The 25,092-nt window shown below is 38.3% G+C and overlaps 8 protein-coding genes and 1 long non-coding RNA gene across 13 annotated transcripts; 2 read left to right on the top strand and 7 right to left on the bottom strand.

The window, feature by feature from the left end:
- LOC104759046 (uncharacterized) lies at positions 1 to 2,718 on the top strand. Of its 4 annotated transcripts, none has more exons than XR_015586689.1 (9): positions 21 to 294; positions 802 to 961; positions 1,046 to 1,157; positions 1,321 to 1,355; positions 1,564 to 1,726; positions 1,887 to 1,940; positions 2,167 to 2,259; positions 2,394 to 2,473; positions 2,603 to 2,718. It is a non-coding gene; the product is annotated as an uncharacterized LOC104759046 (long non-coding RNA). The 4 variants fall into 4 exon arrangements; XR_015586690.1 differs by having other exon boundaries at positions 2,361 to 2,473; XR_015586688.1 differs by having other exon boundaries at positions 1 to 294; positions 2,394 to 2,656.
- Positions 2,719 to 7,597: 4,879 nt separating this feature from the next.
- Positions 7,598 to 9,131, bottom strand: LOC104754355 (uncharacterized). Its single transcript, XM_010476527.3, has 2 exons — positions 8,153 to 9,131; positions 7,598 to 7,824 (listed from the first exon to the last, which is right to left on the bottom strand). The coding sequence occupies exon 1, from the start codon at positions 8,985 to 8,987 to the stop codon at positions 8,181 to 8,183; it is 807 nt and encodes a 268-aa protein (XP_010474829.2). The 5' UTR covers positions 8,988 to 9,131; the 3' UTR covers positions 7,598 to 7,824; positions 8,153 to 8,180.
- A 136-nt stretch (positions 9,132 to 9,267) lies between these two features.
- LOC109124783 (protein transport Sec1a) lies at positions 9,268 to 14,065 on the top strand. 2 transcript variants are annotated; one of them, XM_010476528.3, is made up of 21 exons: positions 9,268 to 9,627; positions 9,744 to 9,799; positions 9,934 to 10,015; positions 10,152 to 10,230; positions 10,339 to 10,389; positions 10,529 to 10,625; positions 10,757 to 10,789; positions 10,914 to 11,042; positions 11,116 to 11,286; positions 11,383 to 11,466; positions 11,542 to 11,640; positions 11,728 to 11,798; positions 11,961 to 12,057; positions 12,136 to 12,261; positions 12,365 to 12,460; positions 12,542 to 12,658; positions 12,758 to 12,835; positions 12,942 to 13,162; positions 13,247 to 13,337; positions 13,453 to 13,542; positions 13,636 to 14,065. In XM_010476528.3, the coding sequence occupies exons 1-21, from the start codon at positions 9,549 to 9,551 to the stop codon at positions 13,705 to 13,707; spliced, it is 2,019 nt and encodes a 672-aa protein (XP_010474830.2). In that variant the 5' UTR covers positions 9,268 to 9,548; the 3' UTR covers positions 13,708 to 14,065. The 2 variants fall into 2 exon arrangements, with proteins under 2 accessions (XP_010474830.2, XP_010474831.2); XM_010476529.3 differs by lacking the exon at positions 9,934 to 10,015 and having other exon boundaries at positions 9,293 to 9,627.
- Positions 14,066 to 15,057: 992 nt separating this feature from the next.
- Positions 15,058 to 15,951, bottom strand: LOC147923201 (putative F-box protein At4g21240). The gene has a single exon (XM_087494965.1). It carries the CDS (start codon positions 15,949 to 15,951, stop codon positions 15,058 to 15,060), a length of 894 nt encoding a protein of 297 aa, XP_087351091.1.
- A 410-nt stretch (positions 15,952 to 16,361) lies between these two features.
- LOC104754357 (uncharacterized) lies at positions 16,362 to 17,281 on the bottom strand. Its single transcript, XM_010476531.3, has 2 exons — positions 16,928 to 17,281; positions 16,362 to 16,855 (listed from the first exon to the last, which is right to left on the bottom strand). Exons 1-2 carry the CDS (start codon positions 17,279 to 17,281, stop codon positions 16,535 to 16,537), a joined length of 675 nt encoding a protein of 224 aa, XP_010474833.2. The 3' UTR covers positions 16,362 to 16,534.
- Positions 17,282 to 17,299: 18 nt separating this feature from the next.
- LOC147923200 (uncharacterized) lies at positions 17,300 to 18,484 on the bottom strand. The gene has a single exon (XM_087495032.1). It carries the CDS (start codon positions 18,482 to 18,484, stop codon positions 17,300 to 17,302), a length of 1,185 nt encoding a protein of 394 aa, XP_087351158.1.
- Positions 18,485 to 18,926: 442 nt separating this feature from the next.
- On the bottom strand, positions 18,927 to 19,939 carry LOC104754358 (zinc finger protein ZAT7-like). Its single transcript, XM_087495033.1, has one exon. The coding sequence runs from the start codon at positions 19,907 to 19,909 to the stop codon at positions 19,106 to 19,108; it is 804 nt and encodes a 267-aa protein (XP_087351159.1). The 5' UTR covers positions 19,910 to 19,939; the 3' UTR covers positions 18,927 to 19,105.
- A 161-nt stretch (positions 19,940 to 20,100) lies between these two features.
- LOC104754359 (type III polyketide synthase A) lies at positions 20,101 to 21,474 on the bottom strand. Its single transcript, XM_010476532.3, has 2 exons — positions 21,297 to 21,474; positions 20,101 to 21,200 (listed from the first exon to the last, which is right to left on the bottom strand). The coding sequence occupies exons 1-2, from the start codon at positions 21,472 to 21,474 to the stop codon at positions 20,215 to 20,217; spliced, it is 1,164 nt and encodes a 387-aa protein (XP_010474834.2). The 3' UTR covers positions 20,101 to 20,214.
- A 522-nt stretch (positions 21,475 to 21,996) lies between these two features.
- Positions 21,997 to 24,273, bottom strand: LOC104774281 (pentatricopeptide repeat-containing protein At1g02060, chloroplastic). Its single transcript, XM_010498922.2, has one exon. It carries the CDS (start codon positions 24,217 to 24,219, stop codon positions 21,997 to 21,999), a length of 2,223 nt encoding a protein of 740 aa, XP_010497224.2. The 5' UTR covers positions 24,220 to 24,273.
- Positions 24,274 to 25,092: the final 819 nt, after the last annotated feature.

Raw genomic sequence — 25,092 nt, 5'->3', positions numbered from 1 at the left:
AAATACATCAAACTTTACTCACCTTTTCTCATCTCTCTCCCACGAGAGGTTTTTTTTTCCCTGTCTCTCTCATGTCTCTCTAATGTTCCTTGTACCTTCCCCATTTTTTCTCTTTCTCTATCTATCTTTTCTTTTTCCTCTCTAAATCTTTTTTTTTGTCTTCTTCTTTTACTTCTCTCCTTGCTCTTCACCTTCATCTTCAGCTTCTTCCTCCTTTTGGTTTCTGCTGGAGACATAGTTCACCACGACGATTCCCTCCCGCAGAGACCTGGTTGCAACAATAATTTCGTACTGGTAAAAAAAAAAGATCATTCATTCACTTCACTTTGATCTGTCTTTATTTTTTAGCTCGTCCCCTTTGAAGCTATATCTGCCTTCTATCTCCTGGTGACTTTCTCGAATTTGGAATTACTTTAGGTTTTTTTTTGTATTGTTAATGAATTTTTTTAAGTCTCTGTGTTGTCGATTGCTTTCATTCTTTATGTATTCTCGGTGTCCTATATCCGTTACTGCCAGCTGCATACAGTTAATTTTTTGGGGGAGTTTTAAAGACTCTATAGAGCCAACCTTTTGGATTTGAGATTTGATGTCATTCAGAACAGAACAGCGAGAGTAGCTATATCCATGAGAGCTTTCCTTAATCATTTTTTTTTAAGTCTTTAAAATGTTGCAAGCTTCTTGTTAATTAAGGAGCTATTTTGGTGTGTCAAGAAATTTGGATATAGATCTAGAACTCTTTACCTTTTTGCATTTTAGCCTATGGAGCCTTCCTACTTAACTCCAACGCAATTTGATGGACAGGTGAAAGTCCCAACTCGAGTGAATGGGACGGAATACATGGAGTATGTTGGTGTAGGTGCTAGGTTTGGCCCAACCTTTGGAATCTAAGGAGAAACATGCTACCCTCATCAAACTTGCTATTGCTGACCCTCCTGACTGTTGCAGCACTCCCAAAAATAAGGTTTCAACTTTTTTTACTTTGCTTTTTCTCTTGTCAATTTTGTACCTGTGTGTGTGTAATTCCAGTTTCATTTTCTTTTCGTAGCTTACAGGAGAGGTCATTCTTGTTCACCGTGGTAAATGCAGTTTTACCACCAAAACTAAGATAGCTGAAGCAGCTGGTGCCTCGGCCATCCTTATTATAAATAACAGTACAGGTAACTTCACTCAAGCCTTTTCTCTGTAAAAATTATTCCTACTCTTGTAGTTTTACACATGTGCTAGTTTTTATTTCCCAAACAAACAAAATTCTAGTTATGTTTGGCAAGGTTGATTGAATCATCCTGTTACTGATACTGAAAGTTTCGTTGGTACTATCAGGTGCTGCAAACCTGTTTGGTCGCTTTACTTTCATGGTATGTTTATTTCTTCTTCTCATTTACATTTCGCCATTAATTGTTTTTGTTTGGTTGACTATGATATGATAGGACTATTCACTTGAATATGTGTTCTTTAACTCTCTGCATTGTTTGTAGAAAAAGTTTCATATGTGCATGCTTCTTCACTCTTTAGAAGTTAAAGAAGAATAAAAGATATCTGATACTGACGTTGGCTTTATTATAGTTTCAGATGTTTCCGCCGCTTTGGAGAATCATATGTCAAAGTTCCTTTTCTGGGTGCTGTCTCATACTTGACGCTGGCTGTTTGTCCCTTTTGCATAACATTTGCTGTAATTTGGGCAGTTAAACGACAATACTCTTTTGCTTGGATAGGGCAAGATATACTTGTAAGCACGACTTTCCATCTCTCTTAACTGACTTCAGTTTGAATCCATGTTTGTCTATGCCACATACTGTTAAATTTCCATACAAGACTACCATGCTCATACCTAGTTTAACATATAACAGAAGGTAACAGCTTACTTTTGCTTTTTTTCTGGCTGACAGGGAATCTCACTGATAATCACGGTTCTTCAAATTGTCCGCGTACCAAACCTTAAGGTAATAGCCATTTCCTTGTGATGGCGCCAAATGTTACATGTTGACAACACCCTGTAGCCATCTAGTACCAGTGTGTATGTTCTGACTATGTGCTTACGAAGTTGGCACCTAATAAATAAGCTTTAAGATCATGAAAATACAACAATCTGAACCACTGAATTGAAGACTGAAAATTTGCTTGCTGCCACTGACACAATCCTTTCAACCAAAACTTTAATGTTAACAGGTTGGGTTTGTTCTTCTCAGCTGTGCCTTCATGTATGACATCTTCTGGGTTTTTGTTTCAAAATGGTGGTTCCGTGAAAGCGTGATGATTGTGGTAAGTTCCTCCTGCATTTTCTATTTTTGCTTTAGAAAACCATTTTCATTCATACAAGACTAAGCAAGATGTTCTGTCTGCTCAACACTGATATTTTCGAGAACGTTCTTTCCCATTTTCCCACCTATTGGTAGCCCGTGGTGGCAGAAGCGGAGAGGATGGAATCCCAATGCTACTAAAGATCCCTGGGGCGGCTACAGCATCATTGGATTTGGTGATATTATATTACCAGGACTGATTTCTTTACCGATTTTTTTTTAAAGAAAAAGTACAAGTTTATTTAATCTATCAGAATTGTGATGGTTATTGATCGTGCTGATTAAAGTTACAAAATTTGTATCAGGATTAAATGTGTTGCTGGTGAAATGGATTGGGGATATTGATTGATTAGAACAAAGTTGGCAATGTTTGTGGTGGTAACCATCAATTAATTAAAATGCGATGAATTTTTTCTAGCAATTGGATCTCACCTTCGTATGTTTTGTCTCCAAGTCTTTGATAGTGTAGTTGGTTTTAGTGTATAATAACTAAGCTATGGAGTTTGTTTGACCATCTCTCTTTGCTAGCTAGCAACTTTACGAAAATGGTTGAGCTGCTAAATCTGTATTTTGATTCGTTCTCTTCATGCAATGTGTCATGATGATTGCAGAGTTTTGCAAACACAAAAAAAATAATCATATCAACCAAATACAAATCCATAAATAATGAAAGAGTAAGAGCAGTAACAGACATCAACTCCAAGGAAACCTACAGTGAAATCGTGTATGGAAAATTGAGTAATTTGTCCACAACTTTACACATCATCATCATCATCATCATGTTATGAATTATGGAAAACCAAGAAATCTCTCGTATTGCTGTCACATGGAAACATAACAAGTGTTTACCCTCCTAACCATAGATAGATAGATAGATAGAAGTTAATTAGAACCAAAACATAACTCAAAAAGTGCACCTATTTGCAGTGCCGTGCTTACAGTGCTTACAGGCAAGAGGAAAGACTAATTACCCTAAGCCACCAAAAATTAAAAATTTAGTAGGCCACATTTTTTTCCTATCTAGGCTTATGTATTTAAATTGATAAGATAAATGTGCATGTAAAGTGGATTTTTTGGTTTGAGCAGCCCATGACAATATTAATAAATCTAATATATAAGGAAATTTCCACACATGTTTTATACTCTAAATCTAATAACAATAATACTAATTGAAGATAATCTTATTATATAAAGCTCAGTTTTTTAAGTTAGTAATTCATATAATCGCGACATATGTCAAATATTCTGACACATGTGAATATTTTAAATTTATAGTTAAAATTAAAAAAATCCTAAAAATAAAAAGATTATAATTAATATTTTGTAAAATATGTAAAACTAAAAGTAACCTGATTAAATCTAATAGGAATTTTCTATTAAATTATTAATTTTAATAGAAAATATGTAATTAATAAGAAAAATATGTGCAATTAATAAGAAAAATATGTGCAATTAATAAGAAAAATATGTGCAATTAATAAGAAAATATGTGCAATTAATAAGAAAAATATATGTAGTTTAATTGTAATTATTATTTGTTATAAACATAATAACATATAGTAAAAAGAAATTTATACAGAAAAGTGATTAAAATATACAAATTTGATGTGTTAAAATTAGTAATTAACATAATACAAGAAAATTATGAGAATCAAAATAAAAAAATTAATGTAATTTTCTTAAATTTTTCAATCGATGAATAATTTGATAACATATTTAATATAATTACATGGATGATTTAACTTAATTTTCAAATATAAATATTGAGAATTTGTCGTATGTGTGGGATTTAATCTTGTTAAAAATAAAGGAAATTACTTGTTGAGGTAATGGTGATGAGTTTCCTTGAAGCCTATAAAAAGCATGTCGTGTATCCATTTCTGGGACTAGGAATTGCATACGGCCTCTTGTACAATGCATCAGCGGCTGCTTTTTCGATGGTATGGGTTCTTGTAGCTGATATTCTAAGCATCATTGTTGGGTTTTTTGCCTCCTTCTATTTGATGTATTACATAGGGGAGACTTTAGCTCTAGTTGGGGGAATTAGTTGCGGGTTATTTCTTATCGTGCTTATTTGCCTCCAATATCCTCGAGAGCGTGTTCGTGCACCAAGAGAAGAACCTTGAAGATACGTACAAGTTGCTTCTTTTCGAGACCTCTTTAATTTCTGCTAGTATGTATTGAATGAGACCTCTTTTATTGAAGATTTTTCCTTATACATCTGTAGATGTCTCAAATTACATTTAAATGAATCCCCAAAAAAATAAAAACATAGAGATGCCAGATCCTAATTAAAAAATTTATAGTTAAAATTAAAAAATCCTAAAAATAAAAAGATTATAATTAATATTTTGTAAAATATGTAAAACCAAAAGTAACCTGATTAAATCTAATAGGAATTTTCTATTAAATTATTAATTTTAATAGAAAATATGCAATTAATAAGAAAAATATGTGCAATTAATAAGAAAAATATGTGCAATTAATAAGAAAAATATATGTAGTTTAATTGCAATTATTATTTGTTATAAACATAATAACATATAGTAAAAAGAAATTTATACAGAAAAGTGATTAAAATATACAAATTTGATGTGTTAAAATTAGTAATTAACATAATATAAGAAAATTATGAGAATCAAAATAAAAAAATTAATGTAATTTTCTTAAATTTTTCAATCGATGAATAATTTGATAACATATTTAATATAATTTTATATAATTACATGGATGATTTAACTTAATTTTCAAATATAAATATTGAGAATTTGTCGTATGTGTGGGATTTAATCTTGTTAAAAATAAAGGAAATTACTTGTTGAGGTAATGGTGATGAGTTTCCTTGAAGCCTATAAAAAGCATGTCGTGTATCCATTTCTGGGACTAGGAATTGCATACGGCCTCTTGTACACTGCATCAGCGGCTGCTTTTTCGATGGTATGGGTTCTTGTAGCTGATATTCTAAGCATCATTGTTGGGTTTTTTGCCTCCTTCTATTTGATGTATTACATAGGGGAGACTTTAGCTCTAGTTGGGGGAATTAGTTGCGGGTTATTTCTTATCGTGCTTATTTGCCTGCAATATCCTCGAGAGCGTGTTCGTGCACCAAGAGAAGAACCTTGAAGATACGTACAAGTTGCTTCTTTTCGAGACCTCTTTAATTTCTGCTAGTATGTATTGAATGAGACCTCTTTTATTGAAAATTTTTCCTTATACATCTGTAGATGTCTCAAATTACATTTAAATGAATCCCCAAAAAAATAAAAACATAGAGATGCCAGACCCTAATTAAACCAGTGGTCGGGTTAAGGAGTCATCATCTTCCATATGTAATATATCAAGTAAAAGGAGGCACCAAACCCAACCGCAATGCTTAGTATATCAGCCATAGCAAAGACGCTAGGGACTAAGTGCGTTGTGACAGAGCTGTTACAATCGACGTCGATGAAGAAAGCAGAGCATACTGACACACATATACCAAATGTGATCAACATTTGGATCAAGAAAAATTATTATTTTCACATTTGGTATATAAAGGATTTAGACATTTTGTTATCACGAATCAACTACCGTTAATTTTTTAAATAGAGATTATATAAAGTGAAATGAGCAAAGCAAAAAACAAAAGAAAACAGAGGTATATATATAAATATTATATTAAGCGAAATAAGGTATGAAAGGAGTATATATATATATATGTAATATGCATATAATATACTTATGTAAACCATATGATATATATTTCGTTGTGAACAAAAAAAAAACATTAGAATTGTTAATTGTTCTTTCAATTTGATCACAATTACACACACATTGTACTCAACGGTCGACCTACCAAGGGAGGACACACATTGTAACCTGGATAAACTAATTATATAGCTGTTTGTACATTTATTTGCATAAAATTTGAGTAGCACGACTAGAATCTTTCCGTTGCTATAACAATTTAAATTCAGTGGTGTATTCATCCCTTTTATTCTCTGTATCATGCATTCAGTATATTTGTTGTTTTTGATTGTATAACTTTAATTCAGATAATGATATATAATTATAATCTAACTGTTATTTTACGTGTGGACAATTTTTTTACCGTACAAGAGTAATATACTCGTATCATCATGTCATGAATTATATTACAATACTTTTACTGCATGTATTTAAATCTTCATACTATAAAGGAAACCCTCTAATTAAATACTTAACTGGAAATATAATTTTATGGAAGACGCGTCTCTTTTCTTGATTGACAAAAATAATCCCTGCAATTATAATATCATTCTTTTATTAGTTATCTCCTAACACTACTACTTTTTTTTTTTTGAACGAAGAACAAAGCTTTTTAAATAATGTTTAACGTAAACTCGCATGTGTATGATCGAGTAGTCAATGTCACATGTTATATTAGAGTAGAAAAAGTAAGAAACGTTATTCAAAAATTTGACCTCGCTCAAAATATAAAAGTCACATGCTTAATTACTACTACATATTGGATTATGATTTTATATAAATTAATAAACTTCCTATTGTTGAGGTACTTTTTAATTTATTTTGGGCAATATGATTCGGTGGCCCCTTTTTTTGTTTAATTTGGTCCAACGTAACATTATTCTTGGTAAAAAAAAACTCTCTTTTGGCCATTTCCTTTGCAAACCAAGACAGTACTATCAGCACTCAGCAGGTCCACCATCTTTATAAATAAAACTTTTTTTTTTCCAACATATCCCAAAAACAGTTGCTCTCATAAAACTACAAATAGAAACCCCCCAGTCCAAATTCCCTAACAAGGAGAGGATTTTATTGTTATTGTTATTATTATTATTTTTAAACCAATTAAAATGGAAAATATGAACCCATGAGTATATATCTGTATATAATCATTACAATAAAGTGTGTATGATTAGAAATGGATTTTATATACTAAAGTAATGAAAATACAGTATTGGAAAGTGATTATGCCGAGAGACCCGCTCGTCAAACTATAAAGAAATGTAACGATCGACGATGATGTACATTATGGAGATAAGACATGTCGATCGATGAAGGACGCAGAAGGGGGGCGGGGGGGGGGGGGGGGGGGGGCGGGGGGGGGGCGGTTATAGATGTAGTCATGGCCACCGCTTGAGACGGAAGTTGAAAGATTTGGTGCAGAGGACGGGGTGGCGTGGACGTACGTCGTAGATTGAATCAACCAAGAAAAACATCTAGTGACCAAGAAAAAGCTTACTAGCTGGATCCCACAAAAGCAGGACTTTATATAAGCATTGGGATTGCCACTGTATACATAGAAAGCCAACATCACATTTTCTATAGTCGATGCATTTAGAAATAACGATTCACTACAAGATTACACTATCTCATTCAGTAAGTACAAGTTTTGTTTTTTCGTGATACCAGAGGTATGCAATACTATTCCCTATAACTGCATTCTCTGTTTTGTCAGAGCTCATCATATGAAAGTTGTAAGCTAAAACCTCCTCCCAAAAGAAAAGACAAGTGGCTGCAAGAAGCAATTTACCCTGTCCAATAGCTGCAAAAAAAAAAATCATATAAACCAAATACAAAATAATAAATAAGGGAAGAGTAAGAGCAATTGTGCACTTAGATATGAAACAAACATTCGTGTATGGAAAATTGAGTAATTTGTCCACCACTTAACACATATCATCATCATCATCATGTTAAGAATTATGGAAAACCAAGAAATCTCTCTCGTATTGCTGTCACATGGAAAACATAACAAGTGTTTTTACCATCCTAATCTCGACCATAGATAGAAGTTAATTAGAACCAAAACATAACTCAATTCCACATGAAAGTAAAAGTAAAAGTATATATATAGGAAACAAAAAGTGCACCTATCTGTTCCTAAACAACAAGACTAAGTTAAGTCTGTCCTCCAGGTCCTTGGTCATCCTCCTCATGAAACTCTTTGAGGAGATTGAGAATCTGAGCCTCCATCCTCCTAACACGGGCAAGCAAGCGGTTGCAGGAACGAAGGTAACCCTTGACGTTGTCCTTTTGGCATTTGTCGATGTAAAGGTCCATGTCCCTGAGAATCTCCATCAGCTCATCAACCACCTGGGAGTACTCCATGACCCGAGCAGGGTCCCTCTCAGCAACCTCATCGAGCTCTCTCCTGGCAGTCTCCAACCACTCGGCGGACAAACGAATGCGGGCTTTCAAGGAGTCGTAGCTATCGGAGTCGTAAACGTCAAGGAGTTTGAGGACCGTACCTGGCTTGACTTTGTAAAAGTGAAGAGCTTTGAGGAGATAATGATGATTGCGGTGGAGGAGAGGGAGCTCTCTGATAGAACCTGGTTCCTCCAGTTGGAGTTGGAAATCATCAAGGGGAGAGGAGGTGACGATAGGAGGGTTAAGGTGCAGACGGAGGAAGAAGCAGGCGGAAGCAGCCACAGCGATCGAGGGAATGATGAAGTGGCCGCCTCCAACGAATTGGTGTTTAATAGGACGAGGAGATGCAGATGAAGACGAAGGAGAAGGAGAAGGAGAAGGGGGATCAGAAGAAGAAGAAGATGAAATGGAAGGAGAAGTGAAGGCGAAGAGGGAAACAGGGTTCTGAAGGTTGGAAGTAGTAGTAGTTCTTCCTCTGCTGTAATAATGGTGGTGAAGCTGAAAACTGCTGCTGCTCTTGTGCTGACAATAATAATACGCCTTTACAATACTCCCCATTTTCTTTTCTTCGATTTGATTTGTTTGTTATCTCGACAAATTCAAATTCAGGTTGATGATGAACCCTAAACCCCCCAATTTCTGTTCGATTTTCTGATTTCGTTCATCCGATGATGATGAATTGATGATGCAATTCAGATGATTAATTTCAAAAAAAAAAAAAAGAACACAAAAGGGAAATCTGATTAATGGGCTCATTAAGCCCACTAATAAATGATAAACACCCAAAATATAGGCCCTTTTAAAGCCCATTAAAGAAGGAAAGCTGCTAATCCAATACGAATGAATTGGATGCAGCTGCTGCTAATTTAAGAATGGAGAAATTAGGGAAAGCGACTAATAATAGAGTGAGTGCTTTGGTTTCGGTTGGTTGTCCCAAATTGTAAGCTGAGCCATACAAAAAAACCATTTGCTCTCCGCTCCTCTCTCTATGTCTATGATGATGATGGAAGAAAATGAAATCACGCACTGCGTGTCTCTGTCTCATTCATCTTCTACTGCTGGCTGAGAGAAATTCCTATTCCTACTACTACTACGTTACTCTGTTTTGATTGATTCATTATGTCCTTCTCCGATTCAGAGACATCATCCTCTCATGGCGCAGATTCTTACAAGTTCTTTCGTCAGATCAGCCGCGATCGTACGTTCACTTTCTTCTCCGACTCCTTCTTCCTTTTATTTTCTTCAAAATTGTTTGGTGGGACGATATTAAAAAAGGGCTAAAATCATTATTATAAATGGGGTGTGTGGTTTCAGGATTGCTACACGAGATGCTTGGATCTACCAAAACTGGGGACTCTAAAGCTTGGAAGGTCTCTTCTTTCTTATAAGCTTTAGTATTTGATGATACACATACATAGATACATAATATGAAACGATGATTTGAAAATACTAATTAAGGAGAGAGGGGGGGGGGGGGGGGGGTTTGGTTGTGTCGGTGGTGCAGATACTAATAATGGATAGAGTTACGGTCAAAGTAATGTCTCAGTCTTGCAAGATGGCAGATATCACTGATCAAGGCATTTCCTGTAATATACCAAATCCCTCCTCTTTTTTTTTTTTTTTTTTTTTTTTTTTTTTTTTTTTTTTTTTTTTTTGTCTTCTCTCTCTCTTATCTTGCTCTCCTTTATTGATTACTAACAACTACTTGTCATCCTCCATCAGTGGTTGAAGAACTTTTTAAGAGAAGGGAACCAATGCCTGGCATGGACGCTATCTACTTTATGCAACCTTCCAAAGAGAAGTAACATATATACCAATCCATTTATTTTCTTTTATTTTATTTTATTTTCCCCTCTCATTCTGATTTATACATCTCTCTGACTGATCATCTTCCCCCGCTCTCTTGCAGCATTGTTATGTTTCTTTCCGACATGTCTGGCAGGGAACCCTTGTACAGGAAGTAACAACTACAACAACAAACCTCTTTCCATCATCTTTTCTTCAACCAATTAATATATGTATATCAATGTGATTGTGATTTCTTTCCCCTCTCTCTCTCTCTCTCTCTCTCTCTCTCTCTCTCTCTCTGTTTTCTTCAGGGCATTTATATTTTTCAGCTCCTCTATCCCCAAGGAATTGGTCAATCACATCAAAAGTGATTCAAGCGTGTTACCTCGCATTGGTGCATTAAGAGAGGTCATTAACAGATCCTATCCTATATAATATCATCCCTTCCTTCTTCCTTTTATTTACTCCATGTACATACGTACCCCTAACATTTTCTTCTGTGCTCGCTCATCTTAATATTTTACTACTTCAATTTGCAGATGAACATGGAGTATTTCCCCATAGATAATCAGGTACCTACGTACTATTCTTTACGCATAACCAAATTATGTTCCATTTCCTGAAGCTGCAAAGTAGCTTCAGTTAGCTAGTTATTTCGATGATGCTGATGATGATGATCTTACTTGTTACGACCAGGGATTTCTAACTGATCATGAGCAAGCATTGGAAACGCTCTATGCTGAAGATGCTGAGAATTCACGCCACTTTGATATCTGTTTGAATGTGATGGCTACTAGAATTGCTACCGTATTTGCTTCATTAAAGGTATTTACATACATACATACGCGTCTTGTAGGATACTTTCTAGCTTATATATATATACTTGGTGTTTTTTTAGGAACTACCCTTTGTTCGGTATCGAGCTGCTAAGTCCACGGCTTCGCGGGACTTGGTTCCTTCAAAGCTTGCTGCTGCTATTTGGGACTGTATCTCAAAATTTAAAGCCATTCCCAACTTTCCCCAGACCGAAACATGTGAGCTGCTCATTGTCGATAGATCAGTGGATCAGGTTTTTAAGGCTCATCTCTCCTACAAATACCCCTTATTTAGAGTCCATGTTGATAATTTATCTCTATAACGAGAGTGACGTGTTACTGTACTGTAGATCGCTCCAATCATACACGAATGGACCTATGATGCTATGTGCCATGATTTGCTTGACATGGATGGGAATAAACATGTCATTGAGGTAATTATTCTATCTATATTCACTTTCCTCTCTATTTCCCTCCTTCTAACTTTTCTACCATATGCTACTTACTAGGTTCCCAGTAAAACTGGTGGGCCTCCAGAGAAAAAGGAGATAGTGCTTGAAGATCATGATCCAGTGTGGGTCGAGCTTCGGCACACACATATAGCAGATGTATAACACAACTGTAAACTTTGAATATATTTCACTGAATAGCTCACCCATGTTGGTTAATATACCCATCATGTCTTTTGGTTTTAGGCTAGCGAGCGTTTGCATGAGAAAATGACCAACTTTACTTCAAAGAACAAAGCCGCACAAATGAGATCAAAGTCAGTGTTACGAATTTATCTTTCCGTATTACTATACTTTTATACCATGGAAAGTTAAGTTTGATATATCTTGAAATTTGTTAGTTCCTTGTAAGTTATTCCACACAGACTTGCTTGATATGTATAGTTTAATAATGAACATCTTGGCCTAATGTGACTCAGGGACGGTAGCGAGTTGTCTACACGAGATCTGCAGAAAATAGTTCAGGCTTTGCCGCAATATGGAGAACAAGTTGACAAACTCTCCACTCATGTAGAGGTTTGTCTCACCATCTCAAATTTGAATATTGTGTGGTTCCGATCCTGACAGTTATATTTTATAATAATAAAACTTCAGCTAGCTGGAAAGATTAATAGAATAATCAGAGACACAGGACTTCGGGATCTAGGGCAGCTGGAACAAGATCTTGTTTTCGGAGACGCAGCTGCCAAGGACGTTATCAACTTTCTGAGGACAAATCAGGTGAATAAGCTTGAAGCATATATGCATAGACAAGAAACTACATATATAGCCGCATGCATTGATTTAGCCTATGGACTGACTTACACATATATTTACAATACAGGACACAAACCCGGAAAACAAATTACGGCTATTGATGATTTATGCAACAGTGTACCCCGAGAAGTTTGAAGGTGACAAGGGTGTAAAGCTAATGCAGGTATAGCTTTTAATTCGTGTGATAGCTAGAGATTTTGTGACGCATGGAACAGATTGCTAATAAATATAATGATATTATCAGCTTGCTAGATTGTCACCTGTAGATATGAAGGTTATAAGCAACATGCAATTGATAGCTGGATCTCCGGAAAACAAGGCTAAATCCGGTAGTTTCTCCCTCAAGTTTGACGCTGGAAAGGTATAAGATTCGGTTTAGTTATATGAAAAAATCCACACTAACTAGTTAACGAGAAGAAGAAGACGGTTTTATGAATACTCTTTTACATACTTGGTATAGACAAAACAAGCAAACAGGAAAGATCGATCCGGTGAAGAAGAAACATGGCAACTGTTCCGGTTTTATCCCATGATCGAGGTAGATAGATGAATACAGAACACCCCCCGGCTTATCAACTATATGTAATCATGAAGTGGCTGATCAGCTAAGCCTTTGCTAATTATGTTGATTGTTGCTGTTGCAGGAGCTGCTTGAGAAACTCGTGAAAGGCGATCTATCTAAAAGCGAATATCTATGTATGAACCAATCAAGTCATAGGGAGGAGAGTGAACCAAAAACAGGATCAGTAAGGAAGAGTTCTGCTCCTACAGCGGTTCCAGAGCGAAAAGCCACCCCTCATTCTATGAGATCAAGAAGAACTGCAACATGGGCGCGTAATCAGACTTCTGACGATGGATACTCCAGGCACGCTCTCTTTTTACATTTTTTTGTAATTTTGTCCACTTTTGGTTGTTCTAAGAGTAGGGGGGTATGTTTCTTCTCACTCAGTGATTCAGTGTTGAAAAGTGCTTCTACGGACTTCAAGAAGCTGGGGCAACGCATCTTTGTATTCATTATTGGTGGGGCAACTCGATCCGAGGTATACATTCAAACAAATCAGACTTGTGTAGTGAATGCTATATATGCTTCTTTTATCAAATCTTGTGTCAACAACATTGCAAAAAACAAGTGATGAGACTAAACTTTTTTGACAGCTCCGAGTTTGCCACAAGTTGACAAGCAGTTTGAGGAGAGAAGTGGTACTAGGCTCTACTAGTTTCGACGATCCCCCACAGTACATCACGGTAACATATATATACCTTTTAACAGTTGATGATTGGCTAAAGGCAAAAATCATATCTAAGAGATTCTTCCAACTGTTTAAAATGTGGTCGCAGAAGCTGAAATTGCTGTCGGAAAAAGACATAGCAGGGGCTCCTGCTCAGCCCTTCAAACCACAATACTGGTGAATTTGACACGGCTTGCGTCTCAAAATGTTTTTAGTTGAAGTTAAAAAAGAAGAAGAAGAAACTAATATTGTTGCAATTGAAAGAAGAGTGGATAAGCAAACCAGCATATATACACTTGTCCAGAGACAAGACTTGGGATCAGGTGAGTAGATACGTTAAGGAGAAGACTTTTTTTTTTTTGTTATTGCATCTCTTTGAACCCCAAAGCCTCACCTTTTGCTTATTTTCTTTATTTTTTATTCTTCATTTGGATCCCCTGTTATGTCGACTTAATGGAAAAGATTGAAGAAGCTAGCTTCTAGTAATTTGTTTAAAACCTTTTTTGGCTATTTATTGATTCAGTTCTGCTGTTAGTTTATTTTTCAGTATCGATTTATATAGCTATCCTTGAGTTGCTATATAGCTTCTAGTAATCTCTGCTATATATGCTCCCTTCATTAGGGGCTTAGGGCCACTTTTCATATAATAGTAAAAAATAATCTTTTTATTTTATTTTTCTTTCATCCTTCATAAAGAAAACCTAACAATTAAATTGAAGATTGCAATCTAAACAAATATTTTATCCATGGAGTATTCTTATAAAACAAACAGAATTAATAATTATTTCCAAAACAAAACTATATGAACAAACTAAAAAATATCCATAAGCCTATCTTTTATTTGTTTAGCAAAAGAATTAAATATCACTGAAATCTTTGAAAGCCCTAAGTAATCTAATGCCTATTTAAAAACTGTTAAGGTCATCAGTTTAAGCTTTCATTCATCCACAAATGTTTAAGCCTCAGTATCCAAGCTTTCTAACTGTTAATTTTCATACCATTTTTTATAAGTGTTTCATACTTTAAAAATTATAGATATATATTTGTTGTGTTTGACAAAAAAGGAAAGAAAGATATATATGTGTTCAGAGGCGGCCTTTAGGCCAAGCAAATCAAACATTGGCTGTGCTTGCGGCCATTTGTGGGATAAGTAATATTTCGGCCCTGAATTTTTCAAAAATTTCCTTTTTAGTTTGGTTAAAGGTGTAGGTGTTGTTGCTGAGATACTGAGTTCGTGTTTCACTATGACCTATTATTGCATTTTTTTGTTTTTCCATTAATTTGTTGGCCTAAATTTTATTTTTGGCTTGCAACTCATTTATTCTCAGCGCCGGCTCCGTATGTGTTGTATGTATATATACAGTTTACCTCTCTATACATTTTATCTCTCTTTTATTCTAATTGAGAAAAAGATAATAAGCATATCTCTAAAGCTTACCTTCCTCTTCAAGCATGAATGGTGTTCTTCTAATTGATATACAATCTGCAAACCAAGTTGATTTTTTTTTTCTGTTTCAAGTTGATAAATTATTTATCTAATCCAAGCTAACTTCCCTTGGTAGTTTATCAGAGCATATGTCGCACATATGTCAAGAATACCACATGCACCATCGGTTTTTCTGATTGTATCAAATGTTTCTGATCTGACACTAAAACTCATAATAAAATTACTAAGGGTCTCATGAAAATAAACAACTCCGTTGATGCATAGTCCACCTTGGACATGACTCTCATTATATATAATACCCGACTTGATGGAGTGTTTCAAGGGTATGTCGTCTTGGTCTTGGGAAAGGCCAGAGGGAACTTTGATAACTCTCCACGATTCTTGAGCTCCCAACGTAAGAACTCTAATGTTTCCGCCCCGAGAATATTTATTACAAGACATAGCCAACACTTTATACTTTTGGTCGATGGGATCGTGTCCGAGATAGCATAGTAGTGGGGAGTCGAAATGGAATTTAGGGTCCGGTAATACGACATGTTGTCTCAAGGACGGGTTCCAAACGGTGATGGTATATCTATTATCAGTAGAGAGCATCAAGCCGTTGATGGAGTTTAAAATTCTATAGGTGATGGGCAAGGGGAAGGGACGATCTCCACCGGAAGCACCTACAAGTTCGGAGGAGGTCAGCATATGATATTTTTCCACCGGAGTGTAACGGTTTTGGGGGTCCTGGTGATAGGAGAGTGAGAAGAAGATCCGCTCCATCCCATCTTCTATGACACGCAGAAGAGACGGCCGAGCAGACGAGTGGACATTGAAAGAATTGATGAAATGAGGAGTGGTGGTGATGGATGACCACAGTTTCGACACGCTACGAAACCTCACCACAGATTTTGCAGGCAATCTTGACAGTATTTCTATCTCTAAATCAACGGGAAGATTCGGTGAAGCTTTTCTCTTTTCCGTTTGCATTTCCATGGCAAAACCTCACCCCAAAATTAAGCTTTCCTTTTTTTTTTTTCTTTTTTTTTTAAATCTGTCTTTTTCTTTTTCTCCATTTCTATGACCATATGTATTATATATATATTGGATTTCTTGACAAAAACTTATCTACAAAAAAATATAATCTTTAATTTTCTAGATTTCTTTAATTTTATATTTTCTAGATTTTTACGTTAACTCAAGCTCATCTAAGCATTGTTAGATTTTTTTTCTTATCAAGAATAAAATAAAGGAAAAACACTAGTATTTCTATTGTTACGAATACTTTTATGAAAACAAAATCCAAAAAATCTTCTAGGCTTTAATTACAGCATGAATTTCATCTGAGGAAAACTATCCAACTACGGTATCATCCTATTAAACTTGGATTGGTAATAGTATCTAAATGACCAAAAATCATTTAGATAGATAGACTTTAAGTTATATATATATATAGTCTCTATTTGATAGACCAAATTATTACAGATTAACTCGTTATTATGGATCTAAAACGTGGCACGAGATTACAAAAATGAAGGCTGATTCACCGCACCCGGAGTAGAGAGTATATGATGATGATCTAGGCATCGGTAGTGGTAGGACCAGGATAAGCAGGAAGAGTCATGATCCGCTTGTCTACAACGGGACCTCCGACAGTGAAATGGTACAGACTCTGAAAGCTAGAGTCATTAATCCCGAGGATCTCATGAACCGGATCATCGAAATAGCACCCAATCCCGGTAGCTGAGATCCCCATTGCATGTGCTTCCAGGTACAAAACTTGGCCAACAACACCCGTCTCCCAGAAGAGTCGAGGATACATCCATGAGCCCTTCTCCCGCAGCGCCGGTTCAAACCGAGCTATCATGCCTAAGCTGAAGCATCCATCCCCTGCAATGTCCTGCATCCACCAACCATGATACGACTTATCATAACGCAAGTAAGGAAAGGATTACTGAAATCATCCGCGTACCTGATGACATGATAGTCCTTTGGCCAGCTTCTGGCAATCACCCTCGGTGAGCTTGTAGAGAGGAAGATCATCGGGGCATCCATCAGGTTTCTCCCACTCAAAATCAGGCCTCGTAGCAGTCTTGAGATGGCTGAGATGATCCTCGTTTCTGACTAGGAAATACAAACCCTTTGGCAAACCGGAAACTCTGTGGACAAACAAGGCAAGATGAACCTCAGCAGAATCCCAAGGAAGAGCACGAAACGGCAGTACAAGTTGATCCCCTTGCCTTTGGGGATGGCCGGAGCCGGAAGGGAGGCAGTGCATCAGTATCTGGTAAAACGCAGACTTGTCTATAAAAGTAACAGCGTCCATATCAACAGCACTTCTTCTCTACCTAACAACTTGCCTGGCCGTTACCTCGTGATATGAACCCTGGCTGAAGAGAGCGCTGCTGCTTGTGAAGGAAGAAGCATCAATACAAGAGGTGGAGATGATGGATGGAGGCTTTTCTACAGCCTTGGCAGTCTTATAGATGATGTCCCAGTAAAAATGCTCTTTACTCAGCTCATTGGGCTTCCCAATCCAATCTAGACTAGTTGGGAAATCTCTAATGGCAGAGCTAATCCCGAGGTAGTCTAAGTCGATGATGACATCTCTGCTAGTTCCGTTTGGGAAAACGAGGAGCAAGCAGTCAGGATGTTCGGATTCAACCTCAGGGAGCTTACCTTTGCCTTTGCCTTTGCCTTCAAAAGAGGGAAAGTGAGGGATTCCCATAAGCCTCTTGAGATCATCGGATCCGAAGCCGTCGAGAAGCTTCACGTGCCAGCCGAGCTCAGCTGCAGCGATGGAGAGAGAGGCGATGGCGTGGCCGACGTCGTGGTTGCAGTACCTAAAGGCTCGTTCGCCGTACTTCCAAGCTTCGCGCCAGAAGATGGAAGAAAGGCCTATGAGAAAGGAATTGGCTGGGAAGAAAGAAGGGAAAAACGAAGAGGGAATGCTCTGAGCTCTAACCTCCAAAGAGTGCTCTTTTGGAGCATAGTGGGCTACGAAAGCGGATTGGGAGAGCGAATCGATGGGCGGAGCGATGAGGTAAGCCTCGGTTGGGTGGAGGTTGCCGCTGCTGGGGTTGACGCGGAGAGGCCAGGTGGAGAAGCCGATGGTCTTCCAGGCGGAGAGAGCGAGGGAATGGTAGAAAAGGTCAGAGATGGTTGAGAGAGAGACTGGCTTGGGAGGAGGAAGCGACTCGAACAGAGAACAATAGGAGGAGCAGAGGATAGAGTCGTCGTCGTCGTTAGGGTGTAGGAGAGGAAGAAGAGGAGCAGAGAGGTAACGGCGAAAGGGATTGGGCTGATTGGCCCAGTCCAGACCTCGAGGACCTCTCGCGTAACCGTTCAATGAATGCTTCGTCTGCTTGTGGTACTCGATAACCAATTGAAGCGAAGAAGAAGACGAAGAAGAAGAGCAAGAGAAGGACATGGCTCTTGTTGTTATGTGAGGCCGCGGGATTGAGATAAGAGAGGTCGAAGAGGCCAAGCTCCTCCTCCACCTACTCATCATCATCATCATCATCATCATCCGATTCTTCTCTCGGACCTTTTTTCTGGGACGATGCAAAAGCAAGAGAAGAGGGAACCATCAAAACCAGAGGAGGATCATTGTACCGGCCCGGTTAAGTTATGAACCGGCTTGACGGCTCTCTCTTAGGGGCTAGTAGTAGTGTGTTGTTAAAAAGTTCATCAATTCGGTTGACTATTGTTTATGCGTTTTCGGTGTTGTAATAAGAGCATTTTGATCTAAAAATATACTACTATATAAGTTAGTATCACAAGAGTTATTTCATCCGTGCATGATATTCATTTATTTATCTTAATTCAGTGTGATTTATTACTTCCAAATTTTATTTGTTCTTGATAGCTAAACAAGTACATATTATACATCACTCTTTCAAACTATATATTGGGTTTAGAGCACAACTTATGGCTCGTAAAAACAGTACGTAGTAGTATAGCACTGCAAAAGGCGTAAAGAGTGTAATTCATATAAAATCCATACAAGTCTATATATAAAATTCATGCACTGACTTAATTAATTGTATGTAAAGATCATCATTATAAACGAATTTTGAAAGTTAAATAATATATATATATATATATATGTAATTAGCAACTTAATTAATTAATTAATTTTAGTCAGTCGTCAAGACCAGTCACCACTTGCGAGTTTTAACCATGAAGATGAAGTAGCGTTGTGATTATTGCCACCACCACCACCACCATCTCTCTGGATCATCCCTACGCTCATGGCCGTTGGATCGACGGAGTACTCTTGGCAAGCTAAGTTGAGATCGAGAGATGGTTGATCTAAGGCCTGAGTTCTGCCTACCGAATCGTGGAGTGACGACGTCGTCATACGAAGATAATTGGAAGGTGTCAGCCAATGGCATCTCTTGTGCCCTCCTAAGGCCTGTCCCGATGAGAAGACGCGATGGCATATGGTGCATTCGTGACTGTTGCTGGATCTCTTTCTTGGGATATGAGCCGTCGATTTGTCTTCATCCTCCATCTCATCTTCCTCCTCTTCCTCCTCGTCATCGTCTTCTTTGTATTCCTCTTCCTCTTCCTCTTCTTTATCTTGAGAGGCAAAGCAGCCCTTCACTTTCTTGTGGCTTGCCCTGTGTCCACCCAATGCCTGATGCGACGTAAACACCTTCTTGCAAGCTTTGCATTGGAACACCTGAGCGGTTTTTTGCTTTTTGACGGTTTTCCCCTTACCATGTCCATGTTTATGATGATGATGATGATGATCTCCTCCGTGCGCTTCCCCTGAGTTGGACAACAACACAAGACAGTTGGCAAGCTCTTCATCTTCGTTTGGTGACAAGTTAAGATGCTTATGATGCTGATGACTATCCGGCCTCTTCCATGGACGACGTGTCGACATGTTGTCCTCATCGTGTTGTCCTCGACTGAACATGACGAAATCAATGCACGATGAGTTCATGGTTCGTCGATGTCCCTCTCTGCCAAAGTGTCTGTGCGTGAATTAAAAAGGAGAATGAGCCCTTGTTTTTAGTGAAAGTAACGGGTTTGGTGTCTTCTTGTTTCTGTGGTTCCAAGTAGCTTAGTCCTTTCTTTTATGACACGTGTTTGCAACTTTTCTGACTTTTTCCAACATTCCTAGTCACATGCATCTTGTAATAGATGTGGTTTAATTTAACAATACTCATTTCATGCTTACAATAAGTTTATATATGTAACCAAATGTAAAATTCCATATCTATATGTATTTTGTTTCGCCACAATTACTCAGGGAGAGGTGAGGCTGCGGATGAGAAGGCCTTCGAAGGTGATTCCAGGTCCGAATGCTAAGCCAAGTCCCCACTCTTGTGCGGCCTCGCCTTTCTTCTTCAGCTCATCTCTCATATACTCCATCACATACAGTATCGTGTTGCTGCTCACGTTCCCGTAGTTCACCAACGCCCTTCTGCTGCTCTCCAGCTTCTCTCTCTCCAGCTTTAGTTTTGTCTCCAGACGGTTCAGAATCGCAGGTCCCCCTGGATGAACAGCCCAGAACATGTCATTGAACTCCATCGACTCATCACCAGCCTTTCCCATCAGCTTCTTGCAGAACTCCTCTATGTTCTCCTCTATCTTCTGCGGGAGGTCTCGTCCTAGCTTGAAATTTATGCCTTCCTCTGACAACCTCCCGTCGATCACGTTCTGTGTCCCTGGCAAGAACTGCTGAACAGCATAGTGCAGCTCCATGAAAGGAGCTTCACACTCTTTCGGGTTAGCTCCGATGATCACAGCAGCTGCACCATCTCCAAACAGAGCAGCTCCAACTAGATCGTACGGACGAGCTTTGTTTGGTGGGCGAAACCCGAGAATGGTGGTTTCAGAGGTTGTGAGAAGAACACGGCTTCCCGGGTTGTTCTCAGCAATGTCTTTGGCCACGCGGAGGCCAGTCACACCTCCGTAGCATCCCAGAAAATAGAGCATCACTCTGTTCACGTCATTCCTCAGGCCTAGCTTCGCTGAGAGGTATAGGTCCCCACCAGGTAATCGGATCTCGCTCGAGGAGACGTAGACAATGTGAGTGATGTCTTCCACTGGCCTTCCCCATTCCTTGATGCAACCTAAACTGGCTTCCAATGCCATTTCCACAACCGCCTCGTTTGCAATTTCAAGTCTTTGCTTGATTGTTGGTGAACCCTCTGTTGTTAGCTCAGGGTATTTATCCAGTATTTCTCGGGACAATACAGTGTAGCGCGTCTTCACGGTAGTGGTTTTGCCTAAACAACAGCACAAAACATTAGCAACCTTTCGGCATTTCAAAAGAGAGTATAGCTGAGTGAAAAAAAATATATATAAAGAGACTGAGGGCTTACACAAGTGTTCCAGCTTCTCTTTGATATAGGCGTCATCACATTTGGTGTCTCGTAGAAATCCTTCTACTAGATTCTCCTGAGGAACGACTTGGCTTGGGAAGGCTTTGCCCAGAGCAAGTACTGTTGCCTTCCCTGGATTAGCGACACGCCTTGTGGATAGCTTCTCAACACCATTCATCCTAGAATTTGACATCTCTATGTAAGCGGAGAAAGAAAAGAAAAAAAAACTCAAGTAGTTATCGAGAAGAAAGATGGTGAATGCAGAATATCAGCAAAAGCAAGGGATTATAAAGGAAGAGTAGATGGTTTTCTTGGGGAGAGTTTGGTGCTGAAGAGTGAGGATCATGGAAAGAGAGACCTGGTTATTTTATTAGGGTTTGGTTTGGTGATTCTTTGACCTTTTGTTGGTTAGAAATGCAAAAAACACCATGACACCTATTTTCGAGGGATAAACAATAAAAACCTAATCTGCGTAGGTAATAGGTACCATGAAGGTGAAAGTTAGGAACAGAGAGTTGCAACGTTCGTAGAGACCTGTAACAGAGAAGATGAATACAAACGTGTTAATTTGCTGAAGGGCAAGAATTTTACATATGCCAATGGATAATTTTAGACACAAAAATTGAAAACGGATATAAAGAGAAAGGGAACCTCTTTAACAGAAACCAGATGCACGGTCTTACCTCCAGCTCAAGAAGATTTAAGTGGATATGCTTTGTTCTAATCCAGGGCAATCATCTGATATACTCATTGTAACCATCCTCTTTGACACAAACTGTAGTTCTTCCCACTTTCCAGCAGCCTCTAAGGAATTTTTCAGAATCAGATGGCAGCTAAGCTGTTGGTGGTTTCCCAGTTCTACTAAGTCATTGTATAAACTAAACGCTTCAGAGTGCCTCTTATGCTTACAGAGCCCTTCTATGACTGTGTTGCAGGTTTCAATATCTACCATTTGACTCTTTTCCAGACAAAACAGAACAAGTGTGTGCGCATCAACAAGTTTTCTGTTCTCGCATAGGAAATCAAGTAATTCGTCCAACTTAACCAAATACCCGTCATCATAAAGCAACCTAACAATCAGAAACGCCTTCTCCTTCTGTGCACTGCTAAAAAGCAATCTGACAGCATGCGTTGAAAGATCAATGTTCTGTCGTATTTGTTTTTCCAACATTAGCGTTACCAAGCCGAAGGACTCGTTAGCAAATTTCCTTTTCACAAGTTCTGCAAGTACAGAATGGAAAGTGGTTGCAAGCGGAAGATAAGAGCTCCTTAGCATCCTTTGCAGGGTATCGTGAGCAAGAAGAGCTTCACCTATCTTCAATAACCCATCAATCAATAACTCGTAGGTTTCAAGATCAGGTACAAATTCCCGCCTCAGCATGAGAACCAACAGCTCGTAAGCAGCCTTGAATTTACTTTCTCTGCAGTGACCCATGATCAAAGTCCTGTAAGAGGGTGGATCTTGCGCTCCTCGTTTCATCAGCTGTCTGAAAACTTTCTCAGCTTGTTTCGTTTTTCCATTGGCACATAAGTATTCGAACATCGGGTTATAAGCAGCAGCAAGAGGCAGGCATCCATCCTTGCCTAACAGTACTTCCTTCTCAAATAACTCAGTGAACAACCTCTCGGCTCTGTCAAATTCATTTCTCAGGCACAAAGTACGAATCAAAACACTATATGAAGCTGAATCAGGATGCAACTTGATATCCACCATTTCGTGGAACACCTTCATAGCTGCATCCAGATGTCCAGCATCGCAGTGAACTTTGATCAGAATATTAAAAGTGCAGGCATCTGGAGTGAAAGTGGTAAATGGATCATCCCCTCCATTCAAGATATCTTTGATTTCATCATACCTCTGAGCCTCCGAGAGCCCCTTGATCAGAGTATTGTAAGTAACAGCATTGGGTTTCAGCCCTCTACACAGCATTTGACGAAACACAAGCAATGCTTCATCAATATCCTGCTTCATACAATACCCTCGCAGCAGGGTAGTGTAACTAACAATGTTGGGATGCACGTCCGTAGCTTTCTTCATCATTCCATTCAAAACATTATGCGCAATCTTGACCTTGCCGGCTCTGCATAACCCATCGATGATGGTGTTATATGTAACAACATCAGGATCGCAATGATACGGCTCCATTTCCTTAAAAACCCGAAAGGCTTCGTCCACCATGGAATTCTTACAGAAGCCATTAATCAATATGTTGAAAGTAAAAGAGTCTGGGGTGACCCCGTAGGTACGACGCATTTCGTCGAACAAGTCATGGGCCATAGCAGTTCTGCCACGCTTAAGCAAAATAGAGAGAAGACTGTTGAAGGTGACCACGGAAGGCGAGATGCCCATCTTCTTCATGGTCTCGAACAGCTTCACTGACTCCTGGAAGAGCCCAGCGTTTCCGTAGCTCCTAATCAAGCTGTTAAAGTAGCGATCCTGGAGCTTAACGCAGCCATTAGACCTTTTCTCGATGGAGAACAAGAAATTGCGAGCGATATTGAGATTGCGAGCTCGACCTAAGAACTCTAACATGAGGAAAAAAGATTGGTCTTTGTGAGAGAAGCCCTTGTTGGAAACCCAGTCAAAGAACCGAAGACCATGGGAAGGGACCTTGATGAGACGCAGGGTTTGGAGAACGGCGGTTCTGGAGAGGGGTTCAGAAGGATGAAGAGATGATAGCGAAGACTCGAGTTCGTCGGACCACGCGTTAGAAGAGTTTACAGCACGCGCCAAGGACCTGGCGAGTTTTGATTTGGTAGACCCTGCATTCGTGGATTTGGCTGGTTGAGAGTTGGAGACAAACAAAGCTTGTAGTTTTTTAGGCACGGAAGAAACCATTGTTAGCCGCCAAATAACATCCACCGCTTCTAAAACCTGGTTCCCGGCCGGCAGGTTGACAAGGAAGAAGAAGGCATTCTTCATTCAAGCCCAATCTAAATATGACCCAATGGGCTTATTTTTGCCCTTAAGGCCCAAACAGAGAGATACAGTTTCCTAGTAGTGTAAACTGTAGAGTAGTGTGTCTTACTCTTAAGTACTCTTAACTATCATCATCCATCACAACAAGGCGCATATATGTACGTAATTTATAGTAGTATAGTTTCATAAATAGATTGTTTGGCTATTTATTTATCAAACAATCAAAATTTAGATTCATAAATAAATAAATAATCAAGATTTAGTTTCATAAATAGAGTGCTAAACCCCAAAGGAGCTGCACCAACACGTGTATATCTATCTACAGTCGTTAGTTAGCTTTCCCTTTCATTGGTACATTTGAATATAATTTTAAAGATGTAAAAAGAATTTTTAATCCTTAAATTTTGAAATAAATGTGTATCTCGCATACATACAAAATGTTAAGCAGTAGTAGTGTAATGTGTAATACTATGTGGGAAAGGAGGAGGTTGAGCGGGGAGAAAGGATGAGTGAGAAAGTGCAATAAGTAGTGTTTTTTCTTTTCTTTTTTTTAAAAAAACGTTTTGGGTTCACTTAAGAGAGATGTTGACAAGGCAACAAGTTTGGTGTAGCATGATCCTCCCTCTTTTTCTTTGCCTTTTTCTCTATTCTTATGCACCCCCCAACCCCTTTTGTTCTTTTATTTTATTTTTATTTTAAATCAAGACTTACTTACTTAACTTACCTTTTTTTTTACTGATAAGTCATAACAAAACTAGTCTAGTATGAAACATAGAGTAGATTGAGAGAGTTGTTGGAGAGATTTGAGAGCTTCATTTAATTAGGAGTTAGTTAGTTAAGTAGTGTCCTTTTTGTTTTTGTGGGTGTGGGTGAATG

This window comes from Camelina sativa, chromosome 17 (genome assembly GCF_030686135.1).
Source record: "Camelina sativa cultivar CO46 ecotype springtype chromosome 17, ASM3068613v1".
Taxonomy (NCBI): Eukaryota; Viridiplantae; Streptophyta; class Magnoliopsida; order Brassicales; family Brassicaceae; genus Camelina; species Camelina sativa.
Note: the sequence above shows the minus strand (reverse complement) of the source record. Positions and strands in the feature narration are given on the sequence as shown.